This window comes from Columba livia, chromosome W (assembly GCF_036013475.1).
Source record: "Columba livia isolate bColLiv1 breed racing homer chromosome W, bColLiv1.pat.W.v2, whole genome shotgun sequence".
Classification (NCBI taxonomy): Eukaryota; Metazoa; Chordata; class Aves; order Columbiformes; family Columbidae; genus Columba; species Columba livia.
The window spans coordinates 13,516,564-13,530,310 of record NC_088641.1 but is presented as its reverse complement, the minus strand read 5'-3'; the positions used below and the strand labels follow the sequence as shown (position 1 = coordinate 13,530,310).

Sequence of the window (13,747 nt, the reverse complement as noted above, 5' to 3'; positions counted from 1 at the left end):
GAAAGTTCAGAGGAGGGCAATGAGGATGGTGAGGGGTCTGGAGTGGCTGAAGGAACTGGGGCTGTTTAGCCTGGAGAAAAGGAGGCTGAGGGGAGACCTCCTTGCTCTACTTGAAAAGAGGCTGTAGCACAGAGAGTGTTGGTCTCTTCTCCCAAGTAACAAGGACGAGAGGAAATGGCCTCAAATTGCACCAGGGAAGGTTCAGCACTGCAACAGGCTGCCTAGGGAAGTGGTTGAATCACCATCCCTGGAGGTGTTTAAAAGACAGATGAGGCTCTTAGGCACATGGTTTAATGCTAGATTTAGGTTATGGTTGGACTTGATTATTTTAAGGGTCTCTTCCAACCAAAATAATTATTCTATGATTCTATTTAAAAATAAATGCTGTCTTTTATGAAATTGCCATTGCCTTTATAAACGAACAAAAATAATTTGAATTAGCTAAAAATACACAATTATTTCTGAACTATGTATACCCAAAAGTCCCTTCTCAAGAGATTCCTCTGTTCAGCATATATATTTTCCTCTTGTATGAATTGAATATTGTTTTTAATGGAAAGCACAAATTTGGGAGTCCAAAATTAAGTTAGTCAGAATTCTTTGACTTGAGGTTCTAAGCTAATTTCCATTAATTACAATAGCTAACTTCTAAAGAAGGAAAATCAAAATAAACAAATAAACCAAGGCACAAGAAAATCCTTTATAAGGGCTGAAAATAAAATATTGTTTTATCATGCATTAAAAAAGTTAATATGCTCTTTTCCAGCAAATGTGAAACCATGATATTACATTGATTTCAAGATGATGATTCATGTTTTCCTCAAAACAAATTATTTTTATCTATGGATGTATATGTTTACATATAATAGAATATATCAGTGTTTGTCATTCAGAATCAAATTAGATAACCTTTGAAACATTTTCTCCAAAGTAAGAGATACTTACCAATCTAGTTTCAACACACATCATCAAGATAAGTATGTTTGTTTTCTAATCATAAATACATACTGTTGTAGCTACCTAAAATTATTTTCAAATGTTCAGTGGGAGTATAAGTATGGATCAATACAAGATAAGAAAAGGCTGCAATGTTCTTTCAAAATAATTAAGTTTTCTGTTTTAATGAGGAGCAAAGAAAATAGCCAATTAGAATATACTCTCCAATATCAGCATTTTTAAATTGTGTACATAGAACTGAAACACACATAGTATCTGTTTACCTACTTATATAAGTAGAGGAGACTGTCTAATTGCACAGGTATTTCAGATTACAGCAGGGAAGGAAAAGTCATTGTTGGCTTGATGGGGCCACTTCCTCTTCAAGTGTGTTTTTTTTTTTGTTTTTTTTTTTGTTTGTTTGTTTGTTTTTTTTTGTGGGTTTTTTTTTTTTTTTTAAGTCTTTGCTAATTCACTGAGTTCTGCACATGAATCTTTCATTCAGCTAACACAGGTGTGTATATATATATCCTGTAGGATTGGAGGGAGGAAAAAAAAAAAAAACAACAACATGACAAAACAACACACACAAGTTTTCCAGTTAAGACTAGCTGCAATTCATGCTAAGTTCAAATTATTTACTGTGCACCTGTTTCCTTTGGTAACGTACAGAGAATGAAAGGATACTCAAATATATTTGACACCTTGCTTCACTGACTCATCTGCTATTTCAAACAAGAAGAACACCTTTGCCTTAAGAGCCATGTTTTGCATGTGTGTCAATACCTGCAAGCACGATACAAAATAGTAAACATGCTGCCAAGCCCTCCAAAACTTAATTTTGCTAAAGCTTATAGATATATAGACATAGCTAGCAAGATATTGCTAATTATTTTCTTAGATACTCATGATACTTTCCTGATGAGAAAAATAACACATAAGTATATACAGCGTACAGGCATAGTAATGAAGGTTTATGGCTACAATCTAACATTTAGGCTCAAACGTTGCTTTCTGAGACCAGGCAAAACTTCCACTGATGAAAGTCAAAATGATATACACAGAAAGCTAGAGCACATGGCTCTTAATACTTAACAAATATGTACATACATGCTTAAAACACAAGCAAGCAGAATACTGTACACACCAATATAAGACACTAAAAACACCTCTATTTTGTACTATAAGAATAAATGTTTTTACAACAGCAAACAGATGGATATGAACAACTTTACGCTTTGGAGAACAGTCATAAGGTTTTACAAAATATTCAGTAGTAATGAAATCCAGAAGAATTTGAAAAATACAGGAGATGAAAACCAAATTCAGCAGAGGACTAAATTTGGTCCAAAGCACTTAAACATTACAGCCAAGTTATGCTAGCTGAACTATTACTATGCCTTTGTAATACGCTTTGGTGCATATGTTAGAGTTCTCACTTTCTAGAATTACAATAATAAAAAAGATACTTGGCTTAATTTTCATAATAGATTAGAACAGGACAATGACATTCAATGCAGTATTTAAAAGGTGGTATATGCTGTGGGATGAGACAGCAAGCACAGAGGGGCGAGGAGAAGCAGGCTCTAAACTGTTGAGCTTGGGGAGTGGGGTCTGATATGGTGAAGCTCACGCAATCATATCCAACTGGGAAACATGCCAGACCAATCAGAGCAGTGACAAATATTCCTTAGCTGCCTCCCAAGATGAGACCCAGAGGGTCAACCACCTCAAGAGTACACACACCTGTGGTAGATCTTTCTGCACCCCTCATAAGAAACCTGCATGCTTGAGTACTTCCCTGAAGTGTCTGTACACTAATGCATGTAGCATGGGGAATAAACAGGAAGAATTAGAGATCTATGCATGTTCACAGGACCATTGTTATTACAGAGACATGATAGGACAGCTCACATGACTGGACTGTTGTCATGGAAGGCTATGTACTTTTTGGGAAAGACAGGCCAGCAAGGCAAGGTGGAGGAGTTGCACTTTATGTGAGAGAGCAACTGGAATGTATCAAACTCTGCCTAGGGAGGACGAAGAACAAGTTGATAGCTTATGGGTAAAAATTAAGGCACAAGCTAATAAGGAGGACACAGCTGTGGGTGTTTACTACAGGCCACCTGATCAGGAGGAAGAAGTTCATGAGGCTTTCTACAGACAACTGGAAGTATCCTCACGATCATATGCCCTGGTTCTCATGGGAGACTTCGATCACCCTGACATCTGCTGGGTGGGCAACACAACTAAGCATGCACAGTCCAGGAGGTTTGTACAGATCATTGGTGACAACTTTTGGACACAGATGGTGGAGGAGCCAACGAAGAGAGGTGTGCTGTTGGACCCTGTCCTAACAAACTAAAAAGAACTGTTTGGAGATGTCATGGTTGGGGGCAGCCTCAGCTGCAGCGACCATGAAATGGTGAATCCTGCGTGGAGGAAACAGGGCAATAAGTGGGACTATAACCATAGACTTCAGCAGGGTGAACTTTGGCCTCTTCAAGGTCCTGCTTGGAAGAATTCAATGGGATAGGGCTCTAGAAGGTAGGGGGGTCCAAGAGAGCTGGCTTATATTCAAACATCACTTCCTCCAAGCCCAAGACTGATGCATCCCTATGAGGAAGAAATCAAGTAAAGGAAGTAGGAGGCCAGCATGGATGAGTAAGGAACTCCAGTCAAAACTCAGGTGGAAGAAGGATGCTTGTCATGTGGAAAAAGGGACAGACCACCTGGGAGGAATACAAGGAGGCTGTTAGAGTATGCAGGGATGCAGTGAGGAAGGCCAAGCTCCACTTGGAAGCAAATCTGGCCAGGGATATCAAGGACAAGAAGAAGGGCTTCTTCAAGTATATCAGCAGCAAAAGGAAAGTTAGGGAAAATGTAGGTTCGCTGCTGAATGAGGAGGGTGCCCTGGTGACGGATGATACAGAGAAGGCAGAGTTACTGAATGCCTTCTTCACTTCTGTCTTTACTGCTAGAACTGGCCCTCAGGTATCCCAGATCCTAGAGACAGAAGAGAAAGTCAGGCAAAAGGAAGACTTTCCCTCGGTTGAAGAAGATCAGGTTAGAGATCGTTTAGACAAATTGAAAATACAGAAATCCATGAGCCCTGATGAGATGCACCCACGAATGCTGAGAGTTAGCAGATGTTATTGCAAAGCCACTCTCCATCATCTTTGAAAGGTCTTTGAGAACAGGAGAGGTGCCTGAGGACTGGAGGAAAGCCAACATCACTCCAGTCTTTTAAAACAGCAAGAAGGAGGACTCGGGAAACCACAGGCCAGTCAGCCTTACCTCCATCCCTGGAAAGGTGATGGAACAGCTTATTCTGGACATCATCTCCAAACATGTGGAGAAAAAGGTTATCAGAAGTAGTCAGCATGGGTTCACCAAAGGGGAATCATGTTTGACCAACCTCATAGCCTTCTATGATGGTATGACTGGCTGGGAAGATGAGGGAAGGGCAGTGGACATTGTCTACCTTGACTTCAGCAAGGCTTTTGACACCCTCTCTCACAACATCCTCATAGGCAAGCTCAAGAAGTGTGGGTTGGATGAATGCACGGTGAGATGGATCATGAACTGGCTGGATGGCAGAGCTCAGAGGGTTGTGATCAACATTGCAGAGTCTGGTTGGAGGCCTGTAGTTAGTGAGGTTCCTCAGGGCTTAGTATCAGGTCCAGTCCTGTTCAACCTGTTCTCATCATTGACCTGGATGAAGAGACTGAGTGCACCCTCAGCAAGCTGACTGATGATACCAAACTGGGAGGAAGGGCTGACACACCAAAAAGCTGTGCTGCCATTCCGCGAGACCTGGAGAGGCTGGAGAACTGGGCAGAGAAGAACCTGATGAAATTCAACAAGGGCAAGTGCAGGGTCCTGCACCTGGGGAGGAATAACCCCAGGCACCAGTACAGGTTAAGGGTAGACCTGCTGGAAAACAGCATTGTGGAGAAGGACCTGGGAGTTCTGCTTGACGACAGATTGACCATGAGTCAACAATGTGCCCTTGTGGCCAAGAAAGCCAATGGTAACCTGGGGTGCATTAGGAAGAGTGTGGCCAGCAGGTCGAGGGAGGTGATCGTCCCCCTCTGCTCTGCCCTGGTGAGGCCACATCTGGAGTTCTGTGTCCAGTTCTGGGCTCCCCAATTTAAGAAGGACAAGGAATTACTGGAGAGAGTCCAGTGGTAGGCTACAAAGATGATTAGGAGCCTAGAGTACCTTTCTTATGAGGAGAGACTGAGACACCTGGGTCTGTTCAGCCTAGAGAAGCGAAGGCTGAGGGGGAATCTCAATGTTTATAAATATCTCAAGGGTGGGTGTCAAGAGGATGGGACCAGACTCCTTTCAGTGGTACCCAACGATAGGATGAGGGGCAACAGGCACAGACTGAAGCACAGGAGGTTCCATCTGAATACGAGGAAAAACTTCTTTACCTTGAGGGTGCCAGAGTGCTGGGACAGGCTGCCCAGAGAGGTTGTAGAGTCTCCTCTGAAGACATTCAAACCCACCCGGACACATTCCTGTGCAATCTACTCTAGGTGAACCTGCTTTAGCAGGTGGGTTGGACTAGATGATCTCCAGAGGTCCCTTCCAACCCTGACCATTCTGTGATTTTAATGTTTAATCATGAAGAGATTTTCTTTTTTAACTAATAATTTAAAATACTCTTACCATGCAAAAAAAAGTTACCCAAAAATTACTTTCAACATTTGAAACTCTTTCATCCCATGAAAAGTTAAATGATATCATTATTAATACAGAAGAAGGGTGCACATAGCATAGCATGTGTCACACAGTAACCTACACAGTTAGGAGGGAAATATTTCACTTTGCAAGTAAGCACTATAATTTCTACAATTTGAGGGGGGGGGGGGGGGGAATCATCTTTCCAGACCCAGAATTTTTTTATATATATTCGCTTCACATTTGCATTTGTATGTCTAATTTTTAAACAAGAAAAAAATGTGGCATAGATATGCTCATTTGTTCCTTAAAAGCTTTTAAGTTAATACCTTTTACTTTGCACTTGCAAACAGTTCAAAAAGCATGCATGGTCAAATAACACCTCTCAACTTACACTGTGTTTCTCCTTATGATTCAAAGATATACCTTTGTCTCTTGTTCAAAAGCCTTTAACCCACTTAGGCTTTGAATTCCAACAATACTTTTCAAAGTGGGACTGAGGCATTGCCATAAAACAAAGTTAAGCAATACTGCTGCTTTCAGTTTTGAGGGACAAAGATATGTAATAGGATAGTAGAGGTCAAGTTAATTTAATAAAAAATAATGATTGTAATCAATTTCAGACATTTATGTTCCCAGTCTCACCATTTTAATTATTATTTTCCTATTTTTAAAATGGTTTTGTCCATCTTAACCATATGGCATCTCAACAAATGACTATGCTGGGAAAGCAGTGAGAGTGACTGAAAGAAGTACTGTCAGATACCTAAGAGAAACCCAGTAATTAAAACTTTTTTTTTTTAAAGTTTTATTGTGGGGGTTGCTTTTTTTAATAAATTTTAATAAATTGAAATTTGAATCTTTATCCAACCCCATGCTTCACTGCTATACTGTATTTTACAAGATGAGATCATTAACTGTTAAAAGGCTGCACATGCACACACACTTTCAATCAAATATATTACTGAGTCTGATGAAGTACAATATGAAAAACAGTAACAATTTCTATATTGGTTTCTACTCAAATACAGATATGCTGTTAAGTATGAAGCAGAATGATTACCCCCCACCCCCCTGAAAAAACCTCTAGGCCAATGGACAACTATGGGCATGCACATACCCCTTGGTCAACAGACAGGGCCCTTTTCTTGACCAATTAAAGAACTTGGTTGAGAGAAGTTTCTAGACCACTATCATAAATGACCACAGCTCAGATTCAACTGAGGTATAAATGGAGCCTGCCAGAGACCCCCATTGAGTTGGTCTTCCTAGGAACAACAGGTCTGCAGCCAAAAACTCTCCTCCTTAGACTGGGACACTCATCTAAGGAAAGTTCCTCCAGGATTAAGACACCTTGCTTTATTGGTAAGCAATCTTCTGGGTACCCTTGAGAGTCCTCACTTTGTAGGAGTGGGAAGATGCACATTTTGAATCATTACTCTAGAGTTTTGGGATCTTATCAGTTGTGTAGTAATTGAACTCCTAACTGGTATCTGAATCTGTGTTTTATAATGCTGTCAGAGTGCTGAATAATTTTTGAGAAGCCCTGTTTGTAGTTGGTTGTCCGCTAAACAGTTCTGGTTAGAATAAAGTCTGTCTGGAGCTTATTGCCTGCCTAAATTGACTTTTGGGGTTTCTCTGTGACAACATCTTCAGAAGCATATGGTTTATACTGATTTTGCAGAAAATGTTCATACAGGCAATTGTTAAGTTTTCTCCAAAGCTTTCTAAGTGATGGTTTGTTATCTATTTGGTCTAAAGTAATGCCACAATTAGGCCCTAATCTACCATTACCTAACCACACACTTAATGTTACCAGTGGATGGATCTAAGAATACAAGTCCTGCACTACTGATTGCAGAACCAAATCCCTGAATGGTATCTGTTGGTATCATTCAATAAGTTTAATGCATTTTTAAAAACTTGGGATAAACCTCTAGCATTACTGCAAGAAAAACAGGAAATGCAGAAACAATTTGGACCTGACTAACAAGTCAAATATCAACTGCCTCTTCTCCTCTAGCAAATGTATATAGTTAAGTAATTATACTTAAACAATCATATAATTAAACAAATGCAAGCTATATGTCCTCTATGTTTGGTTTGGATTTTGAAATAGAAACAGCATACACTTCCATCAAGCAAAAATTAAACCAAAATGAGACAGAATGTTATTACTGGTAGCATTGTATTTGTCTCCACCCCTCATTTTTCCACATCAGTTAAGGATCCCAATACCTCTCTATGGGAGACCAACTGTTTATTTAAAGTAGGAAATAACATATTCATAACCAAGCACTGAAATAAATTCAGACTTCCTTTCAACTCACCTTATTGAAAAGGCAGTTTATTTGCCCAATATAAACCATTACTTTAATGTATATGACCCAAGACAAAAGTCTTTGGCATAAACACCCCACATCTACTTGGAACATTCCTATTCATCCACACACTAAACACTGGTGCAGACATATTTCAAGGCCTGCTAGTGCAAGGCAGAAACTGTATTGCTACAAGAACTACATGATGTAGTAGAGCACATCAGATATAGACAAATATATTTGAATTCAAAAGGCTTATTTTAACACAAGCCAAATTCCTATTAAACAAACATTGCCTTTGCACACTTTGTGGGTTCCAAAATAACAACCTCTGTTTCAATTAAAGAGAAATGATACAATAGATTTTATTTTCTGAACAGTGGGTGGATTCCTAAGTATTAAAGATCCTGTTATCCTCCAGCATACTTAAGGTTACTCTTCAGCTTCATGTGTGCATCTGGGTCTTTATGGTTTCTTTCACCTTTTGCTTTACCAAAAAAAAAAAAAAAAAAAAAAATCAGTCTACAATCTGGGCATAAGCACCTTATCCCAGTTTGCCTCATTAAATAAAAAAATCACAATTAAAAAAATGCAACCAGTGACCCAACAACCTTTCTAAGGCTCACAGAACAATGCGGATATTAAAGCCTGTCACCATCAATCTGCAAAGCAACTCCCCCTGCGAGTTCTTTCATTAATCTGCTTCCTTACCATCACTCTCCTACGCCCATGGCCGATATTCCCTCAAAACCCCCTCACTCACCAGCCATCCTTTCCCTCTCCATTTTGGAAGGCCGGGTTCCCTACCATAGCAGACCCACCCATAGGAACCACAGTTATTTGCGCAGCTACAAGCGCCTCGGCGAAGCCTGCACGCAGGCACAGCGCGGCGGCGGAGGAACGACGAGCAGGTCACCGCCGCCATCGCCACGGCCGCCCCGTGGCGAAGGTGGCGAGCACCCCGGGGGAAAGTGAATCGATGCGCCATGTAACGCACCGGCGGGGCTAGCCAGAGGGGTGCCGGAGCGGTGACGTTCAGGCTGCACCCCTAGTGGCACTTAAAGCGTGTGTGCCGACGGCAGCCCACACTCACCCAGCAGCAGCAGCTTCAGTTCCCGACGGGCGTCCCGCTTGTCCCGGCGCAGCTGCCGCTCGATCTCGTCGTTGATCCGCCGGGCTTCCTTGGCTTCCTCGCTCAGGCAGCACGCCATGATGGACTCCAAAGTCATTCTTCCTAACTGGTTCGGACACAACCCCCCACCCTGAAAACGCGCGCGCACACACCCCACCAGAGCACCAGGCCCAGGGGACACAGACGCTCTCTGCCTGAGAGCCCCCACCCGGGCACTGCAGAGCAAGCGCAGGGTGCTACCTCAATGCCACACACGGACAAGGAGAAAGAGAGGGGAGTCTCGGCAGTACAGATCCCCCGTTCTCTGTCTCTAATAGTCGCCGCTTCCAACTCCTCCTCTCCTCTGAATTATGCACCAAGCAACATGAAAACATCCACCATAACAGCCTCGGCGGCAGCACTGATATCTAAGCGAACTAAGCTGCTCGGCACAGACACCCCTCTCCCTTCTTCCCTCACCGCTACCTCTGCCACCGCCTCCTCCTCCTGCAACCAACGCGGTTCCCGAGTGCCACTCACAAACTACACCCTCAGTAAAATGCTAATGGCCGCTAATCCCTCCTCCCCCCCCCCCCCCCCCCCCCCCCCCACACACACACACTTCCCGGTCGCTCCGTCAGTCGTAAAGCGAGAGAGCCCGGCTCCTCCGAAAGTGGGCAAGCCCACCGCCGCCCGGCAATTTCAGCACGCGCCTGGCAAAATAACTTCCTTACAAAGGACCTTTCTTCCAGGCACGGTCGCTCGCCCCTCTCGTGGGGAGGGCTGCTGCTGAAGAGCTGTTGCGGCTCGTTCCTGTACTAACAGTAAGAAATAGAGAAGAGGCGGGTAGAAAGGAGGCCACCAAAGAGGAAGAGAAGGCAGACAGAGACTGGGACACGTACACTGTGAGACCAGCTCGCCGGACTATTCAATGGCTTGGCTCCGTGAGCGTGGTGAGGCAGAAATATGGCGGACTGTCTCTCTCACTCTTCTGTGCCGCTGCGCCCTGGAAATGAGCGGCTAGTAGAGTCAAGAACTCCCGGGATACTGCTCCCGACCAAGCCCGGCGCTCGAAGGCCACCCCTGCCAGGCCAACAGCCGTCGGGGTGGGAATGAGAGGGGAGTGAACGGACTCTCACAACAAACGGCTGCAAGGAACACAGCCTTCTCTTATTTGTCTTGTAGGGCTTGCCTTGTCTTTTTTTTTTTTTTTTTTCTCCATTCTGCTCGTTTTATTTGCTTTTGCTACCTTTGGTTTTAGTCGATAATGCACATTTTCATTATACCCTTGCATTCTCTTCTTATAAGAGATGTCTTCAGTTCATAGGGAAAGAGGAAAAATGTAATAATTTGCATGAGGGGAGAAGTATCTTCACCTTCATCCGGAAATTAAGATGTGGGGGATAAAAGTATACTAGATACTAGTAAACTTTTATGCCAGTAATCCTGAAAATGGTATTTGAATAGTTCTGTCATATACAGAAGAAATAAAAGACAATTACAACAAAAAAAAAATGGTAGAATACTTCCCTTGCTTACAAAAACCTAATATTCTATCATTTCAAGACATCGATATATTGCATTTTACATTCTGTTGTTGTGACCTTTAATCAACCAATGCTTTTAACTATCATCCTTTTTCACAACCCTAGACCAGCTTGCCTTCAGTTTCAGTACTAGAAAGCCTGTCTTAAACATAGCCTTTAGTAGCCTCCAGAGTGATAGCACACAATTTGATGGACATATTAAGTTCTAGGTTTTGTGGATTTGCAAAACATTTCAAAATTCCCCCACCTACTCTACCTTTTTCCACCTCCATATTAAATTAGCTATCTGGAAATGTTGCAAAAATCTTCAAGGAAAGTCATATTAATCTATTAAGTACGTAGAAGGATGCATCACTCTCCATCTTCTGGTTTCATGTGTGATATCCTCTCCAGCACCTGTTGTCATCTGTTTTGAAAATCCTATGTTCTTTCTTACAACTGTTCATATTTGCTGACAATATGAATTAAGTAGAGTCCACCATAAAGTGTAAGACTAAGGAAATTAAAAAATGAAAATGTAATAACCAATACAATAATATAGTATCAAGGTTTAAGGCAAGGCAGCAATAAACCATGACAGACGCTCCCTGTTACCCTCCTACCTCCCTCCACCCCCTTCCTTTAGATTGGAAAGATGATAGGGAAGATAAGGAGGAAGGAAGAGGGACTTAGACTTCAAGTTGGAAGGTTTTAAAGGGTTTTACTAATGCTACTAATAAATAGAGAATATATATTTAAAATATACAAAACCAATCTTGAATGCTCGATGTGGAGTTGGCGCCACTCCAGCAGCAGGAGCTGGGTGTGCAGAGCTGGCGGCTCCAGCAGGTGCAGCTCAGGCCCCCCGAAGTCATGGGCGGGACTTCACAGCAAACGGAACCTGGTTGCAGGATGCAGGGCCTCAGGCCTGTAGATCACAGGCAGACAGACAGGGTCCTCTCTAGATGTCGGCCATGGTCGAAGAGAGAGTGACCCTCGTGATCGCCCTCTTATATAGGGGGTATGACGATTATGGGATGGAATACTCAGTTGGTCAGTTCTAGTCACCTGTTCCATCCACCCCTCCTCAAACACGCCCCTCTCATGACGGAACATGGGAAATCTTAACAGTCTTTCTTGGCTACCATAGTAATAAATCTAAACATGAACTTCTTCGGCATTCCGTTGGTCTCTTATCAGCACCGAGTACAGCATCCGAGGAAAAATATGCAGGCTAAAACTCAGAAAAGTACAGCCACCTAGAAGAACTGAGCTGAAAGAAAAAACACTAAAAGAGAACTGGTCTTGTTTTTAACAAAACCAGGACATATAGTTCTCAGCTTTTAAAGCATGGAAATGCCTTTCATTACTTTAAAAATGCATTATTTTTGTTTAGATCTATATCATTTTTATGCATAATGTATAAAAGCATTTAAGAAAATTTGAATATTCTTATAAATATGTTTATTCCAATAAATTAATATATTATTTTTTTTCTTAATTCTGTAATCCTATTAGTCAAAAATTATATTTCAGTAAAAGCATCTTCTTTATCTGATGTGGATTTTTAAATTAATATGTAGGCAGGTATATGTATGTATTTATCTGTCTTGTCCCAGATTAATGTGCTAATATTAAATTCAGTGATAAAGATTTCTATACATTGAATAACAAATATGATAAATGTAAAAATGCCAATAAGTAACCAAAGGGGAAAATATTTTTCTTCATGAAATAAATTCTCAACATATCAGAATTTCCTCCTAAAAGTTATGGCCCAAAAAGATGAAAATGGGCGTGTGGTGCAGGTTACAAGAAATATTCAATGGATGTACAACTGCTCTGTGCCTGAAACATTGCTGCACTGAGTTCAAGTCCACAGCAAACTGCATCTCACATCAAGTCTAAGGATATGAATGAGTCAATGAATTTGTGATATATGGATCAACTGATCAAAATCCCTCCCCAAATCAAAGGCACATCAGTCCAATGAAAAAAATGACATACCTCAAACAATATTGTAACCTTCCCCAGTAGATGAAGTCTGACTCAGCTTTTTTAACCAACTCTTTTACATGCTCAGTGTAGAAGGCATGAACACTGTGTATACCTCAAATGTGAAACTGTCATTTAATTTTGCATTTTTAGTGAGGAAAAGACACCCTCAGGACCATAAACTTAATCTGTATGTACCACTCCCATTGACATAATCAGATTCAAAAATCACTATTTAATAAATATCTTCATATTTTTAATGGATGAGCCATGTAGTCCTGAATCAGGCATCAGCTGATAGCCATTGCACACTGCTTTACCCATTTGCTTTATGACTTAGTGGAAGTTAGAAGAGCCCCCATAATGGATAATTATGTAATAATAAAACTATGAGAAAATTTTTTTCAGCCCTCATCTCCATAATGATGGGCTTTTGTTTTGAAACATTAAACATCCTTTATAAATATTTCATTCTAATAAGAACTGTCAGTAAATAACAGATACAATTATTACCCATACTGATAATTATTATCCATAGATATTATCCATTCTGTTACCTAATCCTGTACAGGTACTTCCTGATAAACCTTCCCTGTAACAATAATTTCATATTCCTCTATCCAAGTAGACACGTCTTATAGCAAACCCATTGCCTGTGAGATATTTTAATGTTTCTCACTGACACAGGAAATTCAAAGTTAAAAGTAAGACTGTCAGAGGGAGCAAAGTATGATATCAAACATGCTGAATCTTTAGTATTCTTGCTCACGAGCCAAACATTGGGGAACCACCATCATCTTTGTATCTTTCTTTGCACTAATCAAGCCCAGTCTTTAATTTCTTCCATATACCTAAATATGTTTATTGTTTGAGATATGTTTTCTGTGATGCTTTGAAAGATTGCAACTAGCATCTGAACTTGTTAGTCACATGACAGTAAAGCAGCAGACCATATATAACAACATTGTTGATTCTTACTGTTAGTCAGCATCCCATCTTAAGCAACTGAAGATCTTACAAGTCTTTTCAATTGCCATTGTGCATTAGGAAGATGTTTTCACAGTGCTATGCACAATTGTATCTCAGTCTTGAGTGCTTAGAGTTAATTTAGAGGTCATCAGTATGTCTGAGTAGAGCAAATTATCCTTCCAGTATGCCCTCCTGATCAG

General features: G+C 41.1%; 1 protein-coding gene across 12 annotated transcripts in view; it reads right to left on the bottom strand.

Moving 5' to 3' along the window:
* The window catches only part of LOC135577129 (guanine nucleotide-binding protein G(q) subunit alpha-like), a 149,921-nt gene extending 138,373 nt beyond the window's left edge, over window positions 1-11,548 (bottom strand). For 2 of the 12 annotated variants that reach the window (XM_065044878.1, XM_065044875.1), the window contains exon 1: window positions 11,355-11,482. Coding sequence is in view for 2 of the 12 variants with exons in the window: in XM_065044871.1 (XP_064900943.1) it covers window positions 9,040-9,175 (136 nt within the window). In the remaining 10 variants the exon portion in view is untranslated. Of the gene's footprint in view, window positions 1-9,039; window positions 9,641-9,959; window positions 11,314-11,349 lie in introns of those variants that run through there. The other 10 variants (XM_065044877.1, XM_065044876.1, XM_065044874.1 and 7 more) reach the window with 8 other exon arrangements.
* Window positions 11,549-13,747: the final 2,199 nt, after the last annotated feature.